General features: G+C 66.3%; 1 protein-coding gene across 1 annotated transcript in view; it reads left to right on the top strand.

Annotated features, from left to right (window-relative positions):
- Window positions 1-796: 796 nt before the first annotated feature.
- ANK1 (ankyrin 1) overlaps window positions 797-20597 on the top strand; it is a 75960-nt gene continuing 56159 nt past the window's right edge. Inside the window, 3 exon segments of the mRNA XM_075910864.1 lie at window positions 797-2310; window positions 6567-6668; window positions 17882-17980. Coding sequence (XP_075766979.1) covers window positions 2272-2310; window positions 6567-6668; window positions 17882-17980 — 240 coding nt within the window. The 5' untranslated portion in view covers window positions 797-2271.

Below are 20597 nucleotides of genomic sequence, written 5' to 3'. Positions count from 1 at the left end.
ACTAGGAGGAGCACTGGCATATCGGGGTGCACTAGGAGGAGCACTGGCATATCGGGGTGCACTAGGGGTGCACTAGGAGGAGCACTGGCATATCGGGGTGCACTAGGAGGAGCACTGGCATATCGGGGTGCACTAGGGGTGCACTAGGAGGAGCACTGGCATATCGGGGTGCACTAGGGGTGCACTAGGAGGAGCACTGGCATTTCGGGGTGCACTAGGAGGAGCACTGGCATATCGGGGTGCACTAGAGGTGCACTAGGAGGAGCACTGGCATTTCGGGGTGCACTAGGGGTGCACTAGGAGGAGCACTGGCATTTCGGGGTGCACTAGGAGGAGCACTGGCATATCGGGGTGCACTAGGGGTGCACTAGGAGGAGCACTGGCATATTGGGGTGCACTAGGGGTGCACTAGGAGGAGCACTGGCATATCGGGGTGCACTAGGAGGAGCACTGGCATATCGGGGTGCACTAGGGGTGCACTAGGAGGAGCACTGGCATTTCGGGGTGCACTAGGAGGAGCACTGGCATATCGGGGTGCACTAGGGGTGCACTAGGAGGAGCACTGGCATTTCGGGGTGCACTAGGGGTGCACTAGGAGGAGCACTGGCATTTCGGGGTGCACTAGGAGGAGCACTGGCATATCGGGGTGCACTAGGGGTGCACTAGGAGGAGCACTGGCATATTGGGGTGCACTAGGGGTGCACTAGGAGGCGCACTGGCATATCGGGGTGCACTAGGGGTGCACTAGGAGGAGCACTGGCATATCGGGGTGCACTAGGGGTGCACTAGGAGGAGCACTGGCATATCGGGGTGCACTAGGGGTGCACTAGGAGGAGCACTGGCATATCGGGGTGCACTAGGGGTGCACTAGGAGGAGCACTGGCATATCGGGGTGCACTAGGGGTGCACTAGGAGGAGCACTGCCAGTAGCTCTAGGGAAGTGATTATTCCCCTTTGTTCAGCACTGGTGGGGCCACATCTGGAGTATTGCGTCCAGTTCTGGGCCCCCCACTACAGAAAGGATGTGGACACATTGGACAGGGTCCAGCAGGGGGGAACAAAAATGATTCGGGGGCTGGAGCACTTGACCTACGAGGAGAGCTGAGGAATTTGGGCTTATTTAATCTGGAGAAGAAAGGAGGGAGGGGGGATTTGAGCTACCTGAAGGGGGTTCCAAAGAGGCCGGAGCCAGGCTGTTCTCAATAGTGACGTATGGCAGCAGGAGGAGCAATGGTGCTGGGGGCTCAGGCCTGGGCACACGCGAGCCCCCAGAGCACTGTGCCTCCAGGGAGGCGTCTGTCGCCGTTTCTCAGGGCGAGTGGTGCAGGCCAGGAAGTTGAGAATAGCTTCTCCCACCGGAGTAAACTCCAAGGAAGGGGCAAAGCCTTGTTCCAAACTGTTTGGAGACAGAAAAAGGCAAATGGCTTCTCGGTACGGCGGCAGTGAGTGTGTGCGTGCGCACGTGCCACAAGCACTCGTGGAAGTGGTGCGTGAACATGCTGGGGTGTTTGTGAGCAAGGCTGGTGGGAGGCACGCGCCTTCCCCCCTCCTCTCGCCCTGCCTGGCCTTATTTCAAGAATGATGCAGACGGTCCTTGGTTGGAAATGGGCCCTGCTCTCCTGTCGCCTTGGTGCTTTGTCAGTGGCTGCGTTCATCAGCTCTGGCCTCTGACGTGGTGACTCACTGGCGCAGCAGAGTGGCCGTGGAACAGCACCCAGACGGGACGGGCAGACGCACTGCAGTGCCAGGAGGACAGTAGAGTCGCAGCCGCTGTTTCCTGTGCCTCTCGCATCCCAGCTGAGCCGTCCGCCGTGTCTGGCCACTGGCGTCTGAAGTCCTGGGACGCTCTCTCACGTGGGCCGGGGGCAGAACAGTGACGGTTTGCCTGGCTCCTGCAGCCAGTCTGCAGGGCCCTGTCCCCTGGCACAGCCCCACAGCCCCTCTCCATGGGAGCCCCTCGTTACACGCGAGGCTCCTTGGCATGTCTGCCGAGCTCATCCTCTCGGCTGTTCTCAGGAAGGTCCCTGCAGCTCCGACCCAGCCTGGCCTTGGCAGCAGCCCGCTGCTTTTTGGAGGAGGCTGAGCAGTAAATATCCCAGCTGACAGAATAATGGAGAGAAAATGAACCAATTCCATTAGCGTCTGGCGAGCCCCGCAGGGCCTGCGCTGGCGCGAGGAGGGAGCCTGTATGTTTAGCCAGAATGCAGTGTAACTTACTGGGGAGTAGCTAGCAGGGAGACCGGGCTCGGGTTTCAGCTCCAGAGCTGGGCTATGGCAGTTCGACAGGGCAGGTCCGGTCCGGTCGCGGCTGTGAGTATTCAACACGCTTCTCCTGGCACGGCCCGCTCTGCTTGGCTGTTGTGTTCGCTTGCTCGCTGCATTCCTGGCCGCCCGGGGCTTTGCCAGCCGGGGAGCCCGGCGAGCTGCCTCCGTTAATCTCGCAGCGCTGCGCTCTGGACTGGGCTTCCTCTGCTCGCTCTCCGGGCAGTGCTGCATGCGGAGGGGCTGTCCTGCCATGGCTCCCGGCTGAGCGAAAGAGGCTGCCAGCCGGCTCCAGAGCTGGAAAATCCCTCTGCTTGGAGGCTGCAGCCGAAAAGCTCAGCTCTGCCCTGCTGCGCAGTGGGCGGCCGGGCTCGGCCAGGCGTGGTGCTGGGACGGCTCTGCCTGCGGGCCTGCCTAGCACAGCAGATAAACCTGCCTGAGCAGAAGGCATCGGTGCCACGTGATGCCCCCCTCCTTCCTCCGCCCCAGAAACAGCAGGTCAGGCCTTGGAGCTGGGCCCTCCTCGGAGGGCTGGGGGGAGCCAGCAGCCGGGGCTTTGTGCAGACCACGTGCGCACTCGGCTGGCATGATGCGGCTGCTCTGCTGGAACGGGGAAGTGCAGCGCTGCCTCTAGCACCTCTTCCCCCTCGTCAGCCTGCACCGTGTCCAGCGCGGGAAGGGCTGGGTGCTGCTGGGGGCAGCCAGCGCTGGTGGGAGGAGACAACCCAGCCATAGTCACAGCCTTGGTGCTCTGGTGCTGGGCGGGAGCGGAGCTGGCTTATCCGCCAGGAGGCTACAGCTGGAGGGGTAGAGCTGGGTGTTTGGGGGGTCCTCGCTCTCCCAAGCAAACCCACAACTGCTGCAGAGAGAGGAGCATCAGGGCCCGATGCTTCAGCCTCCAGCTGTGCCGTGTCCAGCCATGCTGCACACAGCACCCTGCCATGGGCCAGAGTAGCAGCCCCCGTGCTGAGCCCTGGGAGCCGTCCCTGCCCCCGGCTGTGGGTCGCACCCCATGGAGCTCCTGCACCGGGCTGGGCCAGGCCCCGAAGGGAGCAGTTCTGGGGGTTGTCAGAACAGAGCAGTGTCCCTGCCAGGCGGAGGGGGCTTTGCTGCCGTTCCACTGGGCAGTACTGCCCACTCGCCAGACGTGCCAGGGTGCCTGCTGGTCTGAATGTCCGGCCCTCGCTGTGTGAATTCCCGTGTGTGACGGCGCGTTGGGGTCCCCCGCCTCCTGCACCCCCGAAATGGCACGAACAGACTGCACCAGCCAGTAGAACAGAGGTGGTTTATTGCTTCTCCAGCATACAGCACAGCACAGATGTCATCAGGTTACAGGGCAGGCCTAGGATGCCTCAGCCCCCCTTGAGATGGGGGGGGGTCTCGGCTTCTAAACCCCCCAGCCTGTTGCTGAGGCTGCTTCCTCCATCCTCCCAGACCAAAACTAACCAAACTCTCCTCCAGCCCTGCCCCCGGCCAGGGCAGCATCCACCTTCCTTTGTCTCTCTCCCTGGGGGGTGGCTGGTCAGACAGGTTGAGAGACCTTCTTAGCACAGTGACTCATGGCCTGTCCTTCTGGGCCGCGGTACCCACGGCAGCCAGCGGGGGTTACCCCAGAGCCAGCAACCTAGAAACCAGCCAGGTACCCCCACTATGTCACACCGTGTTCTGGCCAAATTCAGCCCTGGGTCGGCACCTGCTGTCACTCAGTGTTTTGCCTGGATCCACTGTTCTTCACTCCCTATCCCAAGCTGTTGTTCAGTGTTACTTAGCCAGCCGCTGCATCACCCCAGAGGTGGCTGCATTTCCGTGGTGCTGGATTCCTAGTTCCTGTTTGAAGTGTCGTGTGATCTTTGGGGTGTGAGACGCCCAATAACCATGGTTACTGTTGTTCCTTCCATTGCTTTTGCACTAAGCACCCTGGCGCCGCGGTCTCTTTGACACCGGCTGGAAGGGTTTTTCTCCAGAGAGCTGAGCTGGTTGCGTCACCATTGTCATTTCTGGGCCATGAGACCCAGCTCTTCCCAGATCACTTTGGGCAAGACAGCCACGTGCCATCTCCACCCCGTCTCGCTCTGCTCAGCTGGGAACCGCTCGTCCCCACAGTGTGACTGGGCTCCGGCTCGCCCACAGAGGGAAGGTGCTCGTGTGCATATAGCCCTGGCCTGCAGCGCTGGCTGTGTGACTCGGGAATCTCTCTAGGCCTGGTCCCGCTATGGTAATCCTTCCTTCCGGCCTGTCTGGCTTGCTTACAGCATAAGCGCCGTGGGGCCGGGGCCGTCTCCCCGTGTCCATGCAGAGCCTGCTGCAATGTGCACCTGGCGCCCGGGGCCCTTCTGTTGTCAGGAGAAGCTGCCAGGCCTGCTCTGGGGATGGGTGTGACTGCTCACCAGCTCTCCTGGCCCCCCCGGTGTCAGCTAGCGCGCCCCTCGCCGGCTCAGGATCTGCCTCGGCACCCAAGGCGCGTCTGCAGCCCCCCCGCCCCGTGCTCCGTCGCCTCCGGCTTTATGACCCGTGACTGCAGCAGCAGCCCCCCGCGCAGGAAGTGCAGGTTAATAATAGCCCAAGTGCCTCACTTGGCCACGTCTGGCCGGGGGCTCTGCCCGCGCCGCTTCCTGAGGGGCACTGCGCTGCAGCACGGGCTGCGGGCCGAGGCCGGGGCTGCGTCCCAGACAGCGCGGGGAGGGGCCCCGCAGAGCCGCGCGGGACCAGGAGCAGCTGGAAATGGCCCTGGCTAAACGGGTGAGACGGCGGCTCTGGAGCTGGCTTGGGTTCCCTCATTCCTGTTCCAAGGGATTTTTCACTGTTTTCTTCCTGGCCAGGGGAACAGTCCTGGGCTGGACAGATGTGGCCAGCTGTGAGCAGGGCCTGGCTGGGTTATATACTCCATGGCTCTGCGGTGTAATAGCCTCTCCCTCTCTCCCCAGCTGCTCGGGGCCGGTCGAGCTTCAGGGAGCTAGCCCTGGGGCCAGACACTGCATCCCCCACGGCGAGGGCTGGCTGCTGCCTCCCATCCCCTGTTCCCCTCTGTGACGGCGCGTTGGGGTCCCCCGTCTCCTGCACCCCCGAAATGGCACAAACGGACTCCGCCAGCCAGTAGAATGGAGGTGGTTTATTGCTTCTCCAGGATACAGCCCAGCACAGATGTCATCAGGTTACAGGGCAGGCCTAGGATGCCTCAGCCCCCTTGAGATGGGGGGGGGGGTCTCGGCTTCTAAACCCCCCAGCCTGTTGCTGAGGCTGCTTCCTCCATGCTCCCAGACAGAAACTAAACTCACTCCCCTCCAGCCCTGCCCCCCAGCCAGGGCAGCTTCCACCTTCCTTTGTTCCTCTCCATGGGGGTTAGTGGTCAGACAGGTTGAGACCCTCTTTGCATAGTGACTCATCGCTCGGTGGTGCTACAGACAGTGGCCAGTGAGTTAGCAAGTTCCCCCCCACTACGTCACACCCTCCTGGTCCCAGGACAGCCCTCGCCACTGGGTGGTACAGGCTGGCCCTGATCCAGCGGCTGGGGCTGTTACCCGGTGGCAGGGTCCTTAGCACCCTCCCTCTGCTCCGAGATGATGGGGCTGGGTTATTGGTGTTGGGGTTCCCCCTGTCCTGCAGCAAGAACAGACTCCGCCAGCCAGAACGGGGCGGGGGGGGGGGTTATTGCTTCTCCAGGATCCAGCACAGCCTAGATGTGACGTGGCTACAGGAGTCTGGGCAGGATGCCTCAGACCCCTGCGATGGGGCGCCTGGGCCCCTAGACTCCCAGCCCCCTCCTTAGTCTGTCTCCTTCATGATTCCAGCCAGAACCTGCCCCCCCCACACACACTCCCTTCCTTTGCTCTGTCCCTTCCCCTAAGGGGTAGAACCAGTCCGGTCACTGTCACGGGCCCTCAAGGCGCCCCCGCTGGGCCGTGCTCACAGACGGGGGCCAGTAGGGGTCACCCCCAGCCCAGAGCCCACGCACAGCACCCGGCAAGGTACTGACACTACAGCACACTTGGCACGGAGCTTCTCTGCCAGGCCTCCCCTTAGCCCAATGCACCCCCCTCCCAGCACAATCAAGGCGGCTGCCCCCCTCTCCCAGGCCTGCTTCGCTGGCGGGTGGGGGGGTTGTGTGTTGCCTTGCTCCCTGTCCAGCGGCCGGCTCGGGGGGGGTGGCCGTGCCATTGAGACCGGGCCTGCTAGCTCCCCTGCAGCCGGCTGGCGCGGCCTGAGCCCGACAGCTCGCGCCCTGGGCTGGGCATGACAGCCCCGGCCCGGCAGTGGCGGGGGAGGCAGGCTGCAGGCTGACCCGTGTGCTCTCTTCTCTGCCCCAGGCTGATGCGGCAACCAGTTTCCTGAGAGCGGCGAGATCCGGGAACCTGGACAAAGCCTTGGATCACCTGAGCAATGGGGTAGATATTAACACCTGCAACCAGGTAGGTTAAGGCCTCCACGGTTCTGGCGCCAGCCCCTAAGTCTGACGAAACGGGCCCCTCTTGGAGAGGGGGGCTGCAGGGCGGGGCGGGGCGGGCTCCTCGCAGGACAGAAGGCAGATCGCCTGGGGGCTCATCCACAGGGCCCTAACCCTCTCCTGCCCCAGCCGGGGGTGCTGCTGAAAGGCCAGGCCCGGGGGTCCCTTGGGGCCAGCGGCCGGCCGGCTCCTCTGCCAGGCTGTGAAAGCTGCGGGCTCCAGAGGGATTGGCAGCGGCTCCTGGGCAGCGGCCAAAGAGCAGGGCTGGGCTGAGCGGGGGGCCGGGTGGCTCAGGTTCTGCGCCCAGAGAGGAGTGAGGCTGCAGACGGTGTCGGTGAACCAGCGCGCTGGGCCCGGAGGGAGCCGCCCCATTCGCACGCCCGCTGTAGCTCCCAGGGCAGGTATAGGAAGCATTGCTGTGGGCAGAGGAAGGAGAAAGTGACCAAGTCTCTCTTGCGGCTGGATGAACCGATGTTTCCTTCATCAGTCGGTCGGTCTGACACATACAGGGCCCCGTGCTCCTGTTCACGCACACGTACACGCTGCCCTCGCACGGGTGTGCCCCACGCTCCTGTTCACGCACACGTACACGCTGCCCTCGCACGGGTGTGCCTCACGCTCCTGTTCACGCACACGTACACGCTGCCCTCGCACGGGTGTGCCCCGCACTCCTGTTCACGCACACGTACACGCTGCCCTCGCACGGGTGTGCCCCGCGCTCCTGTTCACGCACACGTACACGCTGCCCTCGCACGGGTGTGCCCCGCACTCCTGTTCACGCACACGTACACGCTGCCCTCGCACGGGTGTGCCCCGCACTCCTGTTCACGCACACGTACACGCTGCCCTCGCACGGGTGTGCCCCACGCTCCTGTTCACGCACACGTACACGCTGCCCTCGCACGGGTGTGCCCCGCACTCCTGTTCACACACACGTACACGCTGCCCTCGCACGGGTGGGCCCCGCGCTCCTTCTCACGCACAAGCACACGCAGCCCTCGAACGGGTGTGCACCCTGTGCTCCTGCTCACACACACGTATACACTGCCCTCAGACAGGTGTGCCCTGTGCTCCTGCTCTTGCACACGTACATACTCCCCTCGGACATGTGTGTGCCCTGACTCCTGCTCACACATTCCCTTCAGACAGATGTGCACCCCATGCTTCTTCTGCCTCCCAGAGCTGGTGTGTGTGTGTGTGTGCGTGTGCGTGAGTGTGTGTGTGGTGCCTCCCAGGGCTCAGTGTGTGTGTGTGTGGGGTGGTGCCTCCCAGGGCTGTGTGTGTGTGTGTGTGTGGTGCCTCCCAGGGCTCTGTGTGTGTGTGTGTGTGTGTGTGTGGGGTGGTGCCTCCCAGGGCTGTGTGTGTGTGTGGGGGGGGTGCTGTGTAGGTGGGAGTGTTTACATGAGGTTTGGGATCTCTGGGTTCAGCAGTTAATCATGCCCTCTAATGGGGCTTCACGACATTGCCATGCAGTGACCTGGCCGCAGCTTCTTCATCTGGCCTAAGCTCTTGGGCTCCGACTGCTCTTCTGGGCCTGAGCGCCCTGCCACCGGCTCCCCCGCCACCTGCTCCCGAGGGCCCCGCCACCGGCTCCCCCGCCACCTGCACCCGAGGGCCCCACCACCGGCTCCCCCGCCACCGGCTCCCGAGGGCCCCGCCGCCGGCTCCCCCGCCACCTGCACCCGAGGGCCCCACCACCGGCTCCCCCGCCACCTGCTCCCGAGGGCCCCGCCGCCGGCTCCCCCGCCACCTGCTCCCGAGGGCCCCGCCGCCGGCTCCCCCGCCACCTGCTCCCGAGGGCCCCGCCGCCGGCTCCCCCGCCACCTGCTCCCGAGGGCCCCGCCGCCGGCTCCCCCGCCACCTGCTCCCGAGGGCCCCGCCGCCGGCTCCCCCGCCACCTGCTCCCGAGGGCCCCGCCGCCGGCTCCCCCGCCACCTGCTCCCGAGGGCCCCGCCGCCGGCTCCCCCGCCACCTGCTCCCGAGGGCCCCGCCGCCGGCTCCCCCGCCACCTGCTCCCGAGGGCCCCGCCGCCGGCTCCCCCGCCACCTGCTCCCGAGGGCCCCGCCGCCGGCTCCCCCGCCACCTGCTCCCGAGGGCCCCGCCGCCGGCTCCCCCGCCACCTGCTCCCGAGGGCCCCGCCGCCGGCTCCCCCGCCACCTGCTCCCGAGGGCCCCGCCGCCGGCTCCCCCGCCACCTGCTCCCGAGGGCCCCGCCGCCGGCTCCCCCGCCACCTGCTCCCGAGGGCCCCGCCGCCGGCTCCCGAGGGCCCCGCCGCCAGCTCCCCCGCCACCTGCTCCCGAGGGCCCCGCCGCCGGCTCCCCCGCCACCTGCTCCCGAGGGCCCCGCCGCCGGCTCCCCCGCCACCTGCTCCTGAGCGCCCCGCCGCCGGCTCCCCCGCCACCTGCTCCCGAGGGCCCCGCCGCCGGCTCCCCCGCCACCTGCTCCCGAGGGCCCCGCCGCCGGCTCCCCCGCCACCTGCTCCCGAGGGCCCCGCCGCCGGCTCCCCCGCCACCTGCTCCTGAGCGCCCCGCCGCCGGCTCCCCCGCCACCTGCTCCCGAGGGCCCCGCCGCCGGCTCCCGAGGGCCCCACCACCGGCTCCTCCTGCCACCGGCTCCCGAGGGCCCCGCCACCTGCTCCCGAGGGCCCCGCCGCCGGCTCCCCCGCCACCGGCTCCCGAGGGCCCCGCCGCCGGCTCCCCCGCCACCGGCTCCCAAGGGCCCCGCCGCCGGCTCCCCCGCCACCTGCTCCCGAGGGCCCCGCCACCGGCTCCCCCGCCACCTGCTCCCGAGGGCCCCGCCGCCGGCTCCCCCGCCACCTGCTCCCGAGGGCCCCGCCGCCGGCTCCCCCGCCACCTGCTCCTGAGGGCCCTGCCGCCGGCTCCCTCGCCACCTGCTCCTGAGGGCCCCGCCGCCGGCTCCCCCGCCACCTGCTCCCGAGGGCCCCGCCGCCGGCTCCCCCGCCACCTGCTCCCGAGGGCCCCGCCGCCGGCTCCCCCGCCACCTGCTCCCGAGGGCCCCGCCGCCGGCTCCCCCGCCACCTGCTCCTGACGGCCCCGCCGCCGGCTCCCTCGCCACCTGCTCCTGAGGGCCCTGCCGCCGGCTCCCCCGCCACCTGCTCCCCTGCCCCCGAACACCCCGCCGCCGGCTCCTGAGGGCCCCACTGCTGGCTTCTTGGACCCATGTGCCCTGCTGTTGGCCCCCCGCTGGGCCCTTCCGCCCATCTCCTGGGAGCTGGGCATGGCTCCTGTGCTGGCGTTGCAGCTCACTCGGTGCGCCCCCCCAGCCTGACACACATGGTGGCTTCTGCTCACGTCCTCACCCCGGGCCCGTCCGCATGGCATCTGGGAGCCGAGACCAGCCAGCTCCTGGCCACACGCGGCCCCAGGCGGCGCTGGGCTTGCAGGGCTGCATTGGCCAGAGCTGGCCCGTAGAAAGTCCCGTGGCTGCCGCTTTCTGTTCCCTGGGGCTCTCCCCTTGCCAGGGCCCTTCCCTGGGACAGAGACTCCCAGCCTGCCCAGGGCTGGCAGGAGCCGGTGGTGACTTGCTTCCGTGGCCAGGGGATGCTGCTGTTGAGCCCCTGGCCGGGAGGGATCTGTCCCCCTGGCCGCAGGCGGAGTGGCTCACGTGCTGACGCACAAGCCCGCAGGAGCGTCCCAGCGGCTGTGCCTGCGTGTCCATGTCCGGCAGCTGCTGCGCCTGTGCCCCTGGAGCCTGCCTGGGCCGGTACTCGCCCCTCAGTGGCCGGCTGCACTCCCGGCTCACTGGGCAGGTCTGGGAGGCCAGGACGGGGGCGAGGGAAGATGAATTCGGAGTCCCGCTCCCTGCCTGTGTTCTGGCTGCCGAGGGGAGCGGGATCCCTGGGTCCGGCGTCCCAGGGCAGGCGGGAGTGAGCGGAGGGGCCGAGGCGAGATGCTGCGGATTCGCCTTTGAGAGTGGCTGAGAGCTCGGGGGAGAGCAGGGCCCGTCGCTCCATTCCCAGGGCAGGGAGGCCGGGTTCCAGAGGGGCTCTGCGGGCGGCTGGCTCTGAACGGCCCTTTCCAGGCACAGCCAGAGGCTCCGTCCGTGACGTGCTGGGAGCCCGGCGGGCCTGCTGCTGGGGAGGGGGCTGCACGTCCGGGAGGGCCTGGGCCCCCGTGGCTGAGGTGGTCAGGAGGTGCCGCGGCCAGTGATGCCTTCGGACTGGTTCCCGTTTGCTTGGTGCCATCTCGCGGGGTTAGATGGCACCTTTGGGTTTTCCTCCTGGGGAATATCAGACCTGTGGGAAAGGTCCAACCTCACATGTCCTGTATGTACGGAAGGGGATATATGTGGTCAGACCTGTCCCACAGGCCCTGTATTCTTACACAAGCGCAGAGACCTTAACATGCCATCTGACCGTCATCGCCATCCTCCCGATTCGCCATCGCCTCAGGCCCCGGCGTCCTCACTGCCAGCTCCTTCCTCCTCCGTCTGGAGACCCAAGAGCCGGCCGGGCTGCCAGCGCGCTGGTCCACGGGCACCGCCCCGCCTGCACCCTCCGGCCGCCTGGCTGGCCAGGACTGGCTTCCTTTGTTGGTGCAGCCACTTGCTCTCCAACCCATGAGCTAGACTAGCCGCCTCCCTCCTCGTCCGGCCGGCTGGGAACAGAGCCCGTCTCTGCCGGGCAGGCAGGCTCTGGCCGGTGTGGGTCACGCGTGGCTCACGCCAGGGCACTGCTCTGGCCCCGTGTCTGGCGCCGTTCTCCGGGCACAGAGCTTGCTAGGAACGCGAGGAGGCTGCGCTCTGGGGCGGGCGAAGGCTGAGTTTTCACGGGGGGGTTTTACTCAGCCTTCCTATGGCAGGAGGTTTGTGCTGGAGAGAATCCGAGCATGTTTATCCCTGCGCGTGTTACTGACAGAACCTCTGTGTGGCTGGGTTCACGAGCCTGGAATGCAAGCCAGAGAGAGAGAGTGTCTGTGAGTGTGTGTGTGTGAGAGAGTGTCTGTGTGTGTGTGTGTGTGAGAGAGAGAGTGTCTGAGTGTGTGTGTGTGTATGAGAGAGTGTGTGTGAGAGAGTGTGTGTGTGTGTGTGTGTGAGAGTGTCTGTGTGTGTGTGTGAGAGAGTGTCTGAGTGTGTGTGTGTGAGAGAGTGTCTGAGTGTGTGTGTGTGAGAGAGTGTCTGAGTGTGTGTGTGTGTGTGTGAGTGAGTGTGCTACAGAGAGACTCAGAGTGTGGTTGCGGCCGGGTGCGTGTGCTACAGGGGGAGACTCGGAGTGTGGTTGTGGCCGGGCGCGTGTGCTACAGAGAGAGACTCGGAGTGTGGTTGTGGCCGGGCGCGTGTGCTACAGAGAGAGACTCGGAGTGTGGTTGTGGCCGGGTGCGTGTGCTACAGAGAGAGACTCGGAGTGTGGTTGTGGCCGGGTGCGTGTGCTACAGAGAGAGACTCGGAGTGTGGTTGTGGCCGGGTGCGTGTGCTACAGAGAGAGACTCGGAGTGTGGTTGTGGCCGGGTGCGTGTGCTACAGGGGGAGACTCGGAGTGTGGTTGTGGCCGGGTGCGTGTGCTACAGAGGGAGACTCGGCGTGTGGTTGTGGCCGGGTGCGTGTGCTACAGAGAGAGACTCGGAGTGTGGTTGTGGCCGGGCGCGTGTGCTACAGAGAGAGACTCGGAGTGTGGTTGTGGCCGGGCGCGTGTGCTACAGAGAGAGACTCGGAGTGTGGTTGTGGCCGGGCGCGTGTGCTACAGAGAGAGACTCGGAGTGTGGTTGTGGCCGGGTGCGTGTGCTACAGGGAGAGACTCGGAGTGTGGTTGTGGCCGGGTGCGTGTGCTACAGAGAGAGACTCGGAGTGTGGTTGTGGCCGGGTGCGTGTGCTACAGAGAGAGACTCGGAGTGTGGTTGTGGCCGGGTGCGTGTGCTACAGAGAGAGACTCGGAGTGTGGTTGTGGCCGGGTGCGTGTGCTACACGGAGAGACTCGGAGTGTGGTTGTGGCCGGGTGCGTGTGCTACAGAGAGAGACTCGGAGTGTGGTTGTGGCCGGGTGCGTGTGCTACAGAGAGACTCGGAGTGTGGTTGTGGCCGGGTGCGTGTGCTACAGGGAGAGACTCGGAGTGTGGTTGTGGTCGGGTGCGTGTGCTACAGGGAGAGACTCGGAGTGTGGTTGTGGCCGGGTGCGTGTGCTACAGGGAGAGACTCGGAGTGTGGTTGTGGCCGGGTGCGTGTGCTACAGAGAGAGACTCGGAGTGTGGTTGTGGCCGGGTGCGTGTGCTACAGGGAGAGACTCGGAGTGTGGCTGTGGCCGGGTGCGTGTGCTACAGGGAGAGACTCGGAGTGTGGTTGTGGCCGGGTGCGTGTGCTACAGAGAGAGACTCGGCGTGTGGTTGTGGCCGGGTGCGTGTGCTACAGAGAGAGACTCGGAGTGTGGTTGTGGCCGGGCGCGTGTGCTACAGAGAGAGACTCGGAGTGTGGTTGTGGCCGGGCGCGTGTGCTACAGAGAGAGACTCGGAGTGTGGTTGTGGCCGGGCGCGTGTGCTACAGAGAGAGACTCGGAGTGTGGTTGTGGCCGGGTGCGTGTGCTACAGGGAGAGACTCGGAGTGTGGTTGTGGCCGGGTGCGTGTGCTACAGAGAGAGACTCGGAGTGTGGTTGTGGCCGGGTGCGTGTGCTACAGAGAGAGACTCGGAGTGTGGTTGTGGCCGGGTGCGTGTGCTACAGAGAGAGACTCGGAGTGTGGTTGTGGCCGGGTGCGTGTGCTACACGGAGAGACTCGGAGTGTGGTTGTGGCCGGGTGCGTGTGCTACAGAGAGAGACTCGGAGTGTGGTTGTGGCCGGGTGCGTGTGCTACAGAGAGACTCGGAGTGTGGTTGTGGCCGGGTGCGTGTGCTACAGGGAGAGACTCGGAGTGTGGTTGTGGTCGGGTGCGTGTGCTACAGGGAGAGACTCGGAGTGTGGTTGTGGCCGGGTGCGTGTGCTACAGGGAGAGACTCGGAGTGTGGTTGTGGCCGGGTGCGTGTGCTACAGAGAGAGACTCGGAGTGTGGTTGTGGCCGGGTGCGTGTGCTACAGGGAGAGACTCGGAGTGTGGCTGTGGCCGGGTGCGTGTGCTACAGAGAGAGACTCGGAGTGTGGTTGTGGCCGGGTGCGTGTGCTACAGAGAGAGACTCGGAGTGTGGTTGTGGCCGGGTGCGTGTGCTACAGAGAGAGACTCGGAGTGTGGCTGTGGCCGGGTGCGTGTGCTACAGAGAGAGACTCGGAGTGTGGTTGTGGCCGGGTGCGTGTGCTACAGGGAGAGACTCGGAGTGTGGTTGTGGCCGGGTGCGTGTGCTACAGAGAGACTCGGAGTGTGGCTGTGGCCGGGTGCGTGTGCTACAGAGAGAGACTCGGAGTGTGGTTGTGGCCGGGTGCGTGTGCTACAGGGAGAGACTCGGAGTGTGGTTGTGGCCGGGTGCGTGTGCTAGAGAGACTCGGAGTGTGGTTGTGGCCGGGTGCGTGTGCTACAGAGAGACTCGGAGTGTGGCTGTGGCCGGGTGCGTGTGCTACAGAGAGACTCGGAGTGTGGTTGTGGCCGGGTGCGTGTGCTACAGAGAGAGACTCGGAGTGTGGTTGTGGCCGGGTGCGTGTGCTACAGAGAGAGACTCGGAGTGTGGTTGTGGCCGGGTGCGTGTGCTACAGAGAGAGACTCGGAGTGTGGTTGTGGCCGGGCGCGTGTGCTACAGAGAGAGACTCGGAGTGTGGTTGTGGCCGGGTGCGTGTGCTACAGAGAGAGACTCGGAGTGTGGTTGTGGCCGGGTGCGTGTGCTACAGAGAGAGACTCGGAGTGTGGTTGTGGCCGGGTGCGTGTGCTACAGAGAGAGACTCGGAGTGTGGTTGTGGCCGGGTGCGTGTGCTACAGAGAGAGACTCGGAGTGTGGTTGTTGCCGGGTGCGTGTGCTACAGAGAGAGACTCGGAGTGTGGTTGTGGCCGGGTGCGTGTGCCACAGAGAGAGACTCGGAGTGTGGTTGTGGCCGGGTGCGTGTGCTAGAGAGAGAGACTCGGAGTGTGGTTGTGGTCGGGTGCGTGTGCTACAGAGAGACTCGGAGTGTGGTTGTGGCCGGGTGCGTGTGCTACAGAGAGACTCGGAGTGTGGTTGTGGCCGGGTGCGTGTGCTACAGGGAGAGACTCGGAGTGTGGTTGTTGCCGGGTGCGTGTCACAAAACCTGCTTCCGCTGCAGAAGATCCTTCTCTCCATTTCAGCTTGTCTTCTGGGAGCTTTGTGTCCTCCCAGGCTGGATGCATTTCCACTTGGCATGATGCCTCTCCCTCACGGGGTCCGAAAGTGGGGTTTTAAGGTGAAGGTTGAGTATTCCCCAACGCCAGTTCGAGCGGGAACCCTGGAGTGCTGGAGCCCTTCCTTGTGTGTCCCCCCAGCCAGATTTCAGCTTTTCCGGGTTTAGAGGCAGCTCGGGTGGTGCCCCAGGCAGGGCTGCTCCCAGCTCAGGTGACCTGCACACACCCAGCTGCAGGAATGAGACAGCGCCGTGTGCCGGAGGCATTCTCTGCAGGGCAGAACTCCCATTGAAACTGCCCAAGACCCTCGCCAGGGAGTCCTGTAGGTCACCCCTGGGAACTGAGCTGGCCCCAGCAGTAAGCTGCCCTGGAGATCTCTGGGGCTGACAGCTGGATGTGGCGAGATGCTCCCGGGAGGGGGGGGGAGTGTTCTATTGATGACACGGGTTCCTGCAGTGTGTGCGGCTTCCCAGTGACCCAGTTTGCTCCTGGCCCTGCGCTCCTCACTGCCAGGGAAGGGAGGGAAGCAGTAACTGACCGACTGCTCCCTGCGGCTTGCAAATCTGGGCCCAAAGCAGCAGCTTGCTGGGCGTCAGCCTCCCCTTGCAGTGGGGCAGCGCTGGGGGACGCGGGACCCACACGGCAAGGCGGGCTAGCAGCTGAGTGAAGGGCAGAACAGAGCGTCAGCGGGCAGGTGGTGCCAGGCGCTGGTGGGAACAGAGGGCGCCGGCCGGCCGCGGGGAGTCGCTTGCCATGGGACACCGGCCTGGAGAAAGTGACCTAACGTTTGCACCGGATGTTTTGTACAGGGACGTCAGTGAAACCCTTCCCCGGGGTGATTCCTCTGCTACCCGGGGGGTCGCGCGCGCCTGGGTCTGGAGCCAAGGTTAGAGGCGGCTGCTGCCTCGCTACCACCAGTGGCCCAGACGCAGGCCTGCTACCTTCCACGTATTGAGAAGGTCGGGGCATCTGCAGACTTGTCCCCCCGGCGGGTCCCATGCAGCTCAGCCCTGACTGCAGCCCCTGCTAGCCACGCTCTGGGCGCCCCCACCGCCCCGCCCTGCACAGCGTCCCTCCCCTCCCAGCTTGTGCTGTGGGCAGTTGCTGAGTGGGCCCGTCGAATCGGGAGCACGTGGCCCTGGAGAGCTGTTTTCTCCCCCAGCTGCTGTGCTGAGCACGCCCCACAGGGTCCCCCCCGGCGCCAAGGGCCCCACATACGCGCCAGCACCCAGCACTTCACCAGCCTGCTTCCTGCAGCTCAAGGTGCCCCAGCGGGAGCTCAGCGCCCCCCTGGCATGGGGCTCGTCAGCAGGGCAAACACACCCTCTGGGGAAGGGCCGTGGGCAGGGCTCCCGGGGTGGGGCCGGCTGCTCCCAGCTCAGGCTCTGGAACTCTGGGCCCAGGCCAGTGGAGTGGGCAGGGGGTGCGCTGGCCTAGCTCCGAGTGGGCCCCAGGCTGCAGCTGCTGAGCTGTCCCAGGCGCGATGCCCGGAGGCACGGAGCCTTGTGCTGGCGAAGGGACGGTGCGGGGGGACCCTGCAGCAGCCAGCGGTGCCCCGCACACGGGCTGAGGAAACCTGCGGGGGGTGGGCACATGGGGCAGCAGCTGCTCAGGCTGTGCTAGCCTAGGAGCCCAGGGAGCTGCAGGAGCCCTGGGCCGGGGGGGACAGCGGGCCCAAGGCAGCCAGTGGGAGCAGCTCCACTGGGCACTCATCCCGGCGGGGGGTGTCCCTGCCTGGTCGGTGGGTTTGGGATGAACCTCGCAACCCCCGTGCCAGGCCCTGGCAGTGCTGGGAGCGCAGTGCTGGGATGTGCAGTGATGCAGCTGGACACTGGCGGGTTTCTCTGGCATTGGAGATGCAGGCGGATGCCAGCGGGTCTGGGTGGGCAGGTGCCAGGCGGGTGCCAGTGGGTCTGGGTGGGCGGGTGCCAAGGGGATGCCAGCGGGTCTGGGTGGGCGGGTGCCAGGTGGATGCCAGCAGATCTGGGTGGGCGGGTGCCAGGTGGATGCCAGCGGGTCTGGGTGGGCGGGCGCCAGGCAGATGCCAGCGGGTCTGGGTGGGCGGGTGCCAGGCGGATGCCAGCGGGTCTGGGTGGGCGGGTGCCAGGCGGATGCCAGCGGGTCTGGGTGGGCGGGCGCCAGGCGGATGCCAGCGGGTCTGGGTGGGCGGGTGCCAAGGGGATGCCAGCGGGTCTGGGTGGGTGGGCGCCAGGTGGATGCCAGCAGATCTGGGTGGGCGAGTGCCAGGTGGATGCCAGCGGGTCTGGGTGGGCGGGTGCCAAGGGGATGCCAGCGGGTCTGGGTGGGCGGGTGCCAAGGGGATGCCAGCGGGTCTGGGTGGGCGGGCGCCAGGCGGATGCCAGCGGGTCTGGGTGGGCGGGTGCCAGGCGGGTGCCAGCGGGTCTGGGTGGGCGGGCGCCAGGCGGATGCCAGCGGGTCTGGGTGGGCGGGTGCCAGGCGGATGCCAGCGGGTCTGGGTGGGCGGGTGCCAGGTGGATGCCAGCGGGTCTGGGTGGGCGGGTGCCAGGCGGATGCCAGCGGGTCTGGGTGGGCGGGTGCCAGGCGGATGCCAGCGGATTCTCCCCGCTCCATCTGGACACTGGTGCGAGCTGATGTCATAGGCAGCGGCACCACACGGGCATTGGTCGCTCTGAGATTCTCAGTTGTCCCTGCTGGGGGAGAGAACGGGGCGACCCCGGCACCTGCTGGTTCCTAGTCCCAGCTGTGAGACCCTGAGCATCTGCCTCCATTTCCCCATCCGTGTGCCACGGTGATGCGATTGCTCTGCATTGGGGGGCTCGCTCGGTGCTGTCAGCAGCTGGTGGCCCAGGATTTTGCTTTGCCACGGGCTTGTGTTTGCAGCCCTGGCTGCACAGCAGGGGGGTTTCCCGCTGCAGCCCCCAGCTTCCAGCCGCGTGCCCCCCTGCCCGCCTAAGCAGCTTTCTCTCCGCTCTTTCCAGAATGGGCTGAACGCCCTGCACCTGGCCTCCAAGGAAGGCCACGTGAAGATGGTGGCTGAGCTGCTGCACAAGGAAATCGTTTTAGAAACGACGACCAAGGTGAGGGTTGGCGCGGGCAGGACAAGGGGGGGCCCAGCTCATCCTTCGTCCCAGACCCAGGGCAGGCACTCGGGAGCCTTGGGGGGCTTTTTCCGTCTCTGCCACAGCCTCCCTCTGCGGCCTTGGGCAGGTTCCTTTGCCTCTCTGCTGTATAAACGGGCGGGTGATGCTGACCTGCCTGCTGGGGCTCGGTGCCCACTGTGGGGCTCCTGGCTGGCTGACTGGGCTGGAGATGGGCCTCGCTACCTCTGCTAGCTCCCCATTCCCCAGACAGCTCTCTGGGCTCCATGCCTGGCCCTGGAGGCTGAGCACGGGCTGCCGCTCCCCGGGTGTCTGAGCTCCGCCCCGCCGTGGCATCGCTGGGCTGGAGGGAGCTGGCTACGAGAGGGGGGGACGGACAAACGTGGAGCCGCTCGCACCAGCTGATGGTCCGTGGGGTGGCAGGTGCGTGTGCCCCGCACTGGTGAATTACACCCCAGCCGAGAGCCCTGCCGGCCTCGCTCGCACGCTGCCTCTCACCCCAGCTTTCTGAGCAGAGCTCGGGCTGCTAGCGGGGGTGACAGGAAGCGGGTGCGCCCTCCTGCAAGAGCCAGCTGAGCTGCAGGGAATTGTTGAAAGAGCTGCCAGGGCCCCGGGCTGCAACAGGGCAGCACCCGTCAGACATTCCAGTTGCTTTCTCTGCTGGCTGCTCGTCACTTGTGCTTTGTGCTTGCAGGACCGGGCCCTGCATCACCAGGTAGTAACAGTCGCACTGCGCGTGTCCCCCGCTGCCCTGGCCCACGTGTCCCTCTCCTGCCACTGTCCGACTGCCCCCCGGAGCGCGGCTGCGGGTGTTGTCTGGTGGGCCTGGCACCCTGTGCTCTGAACAGCCGCTGCAGCGCACAGGGCCAGGCTGGGCGGTGGCTCAGTGACAGGGCGTCCCCAGCTGTGCTGGACATGGGGCTCCGCTGGCCCCCGGGGCGGCTGGCAGCTGCAGAGCTGGGGAGGCAGCACTCGCCTGCAGAGCACGGAGGATGTGCCTTGTGCTTCCCAGGCCCTGGGATCCCTGCCAAGCCCATTGGGATGGAGCCCGGGGGCTGGGCGAGGGGAGCCCGGGTCCCAGCACGTCCCGGAAAAGGTCGGCCGCAGGTCCCCAACCCTCCTGGCCCAGGTCCAGCTGAGCCCCGCAGGTCCCCAACCCTCCTGGCCCAGGTCCAGCTGAGCCCCGCAGGTCCCCAACCCTCCTGGCCCAGGTCCAGCTGAGCCCCGCAGGTCCCCAACCCTCCTGGCCCAGGTCCAGCTGAGCCCCGCAGGTCCCCAACCCTCCTGGCCCAGGTCCAGCTGAGCCCCGCAGGTCCCCAACCCTCCTGGCCCAGGTCCAGCTGAGCCCCGCAGGTCCCCAACCCTCCTGGCCCAGGTCCAGCTGAGCCCCGCAGGTCCCCAACCCTCCTGGCCCAGGTCCAGCTGAGCCCCGCAGGTCCCCAACCCTCCTGGCCCAGGTCCAGCTGAGCCCCGCAGGTCCCCAACCCTCCTGGCCCAGGTCCAGCTGAGCCCCGCAGGTCCCCAACCCTCCTGGCCCAGGTCCAGCTGAGCCCCGCAGGTCCCCAACCCTCCTGGCCCAGGTCCAGCTGAGCCCCGCAGGTCCCCAACCCTCCTGGCCCAGGTCCAGCTGAGCCCCGCAGGCCCTTCCTCCCAGCCCAGGGCTCAGCTGCCCCGGCTCTGCGCAATGACTCGCTGTCGCCTTGCGGCACGGCAGAGGGCGCCGCGCTGCTGGACGAGCAGCCTCCGGCAGTCTGGCTGTGCGTGCGGCACCGTCCCTCGCCGTGCAGGGCTCGGAGCCTGCTGCCGGGGCCCTTCTGTGGGGGGAGACCCAGCAAGGGGATGCTGCACGGCCTGACCCTGGCCCCGGCTCAGCCATCGCTCCGGCGCCTCCAGCTCAGGCTCTGCAGCTGAGGCCGGGGAGCCCGACTCGGGGGTTTCTGGCAGCGCTGCCATTGATTTCAGGTGGATACAAAATCCTCCCCCGTGCTCTGGAAAAGAGGCCGTGGGCCAGGCGTCTGGTGCTGCTGCGGGGCTGGGCTCCAGGGCAGTTGCTCCTCAGGGGGCAGACCGGGCTCTCCCACCCCAGCCCGGGGAGCTGGGCCCTGCCTGCTCTGGCGTTTGCCCCCAGTCCCTGCTGGCACTCCGCCCGCTGGCCTTCCCTCTCTCGCTCAGGGCGAATTGCTCAAATCCGGGGCTCTCTCTAGCCCCCAGACTGGAAGCCTTCCCAAACAGGCCACACCCAGTCCCACGGAGCGCTTCAGCTGCCTGCCTGAAGCCTCATGAGCAAAACCCCTCCGGCACCCCAGCAATATCCGTGCCCCAGATGGCCCCGGGCCTATACACAGGTGGGGGGTCCTAGCACCCAATCCCACCTACCCCGAACAAGTTCTGTCCGGTTCCAAGAAACCAGCCACAGATTCCTGGTCAATTTACCCTCTGGATCTTACCCACAAATCACGCTGAGCCAATCCTTTAGCATCTAACATCTAAAGGTTTATTGCTACCAGAAAGAAAAGCCTGAGCGTGAGGTTGCTAAAGAATCATACATTACATGCACCGAATCTCCCAGTTCTCGGTGCAGGCTCTAGCAGAGATG

The sequence above is a fragment of the Pelodiscus sinensis genome, chromosome 28, assembly GCF_049634645.1.
Source record: "Pelodiscus sinensis isolate JC-2024 chromosome 28, ASM4963464v1, whole genome shotgun sequence".
In the NCBI taxonomy this organism is placed as follows: domain Eukaryota; kingdom Metazoa; phylum Chordata; order Testudines; family Trionychidae; genus Pelodiscus; species Pelodiscus sinensis.
Note: the sequence above shows the minus strand (reverse complement) of the source record. Positions and strands in the feature narration are given on the sequence as shown.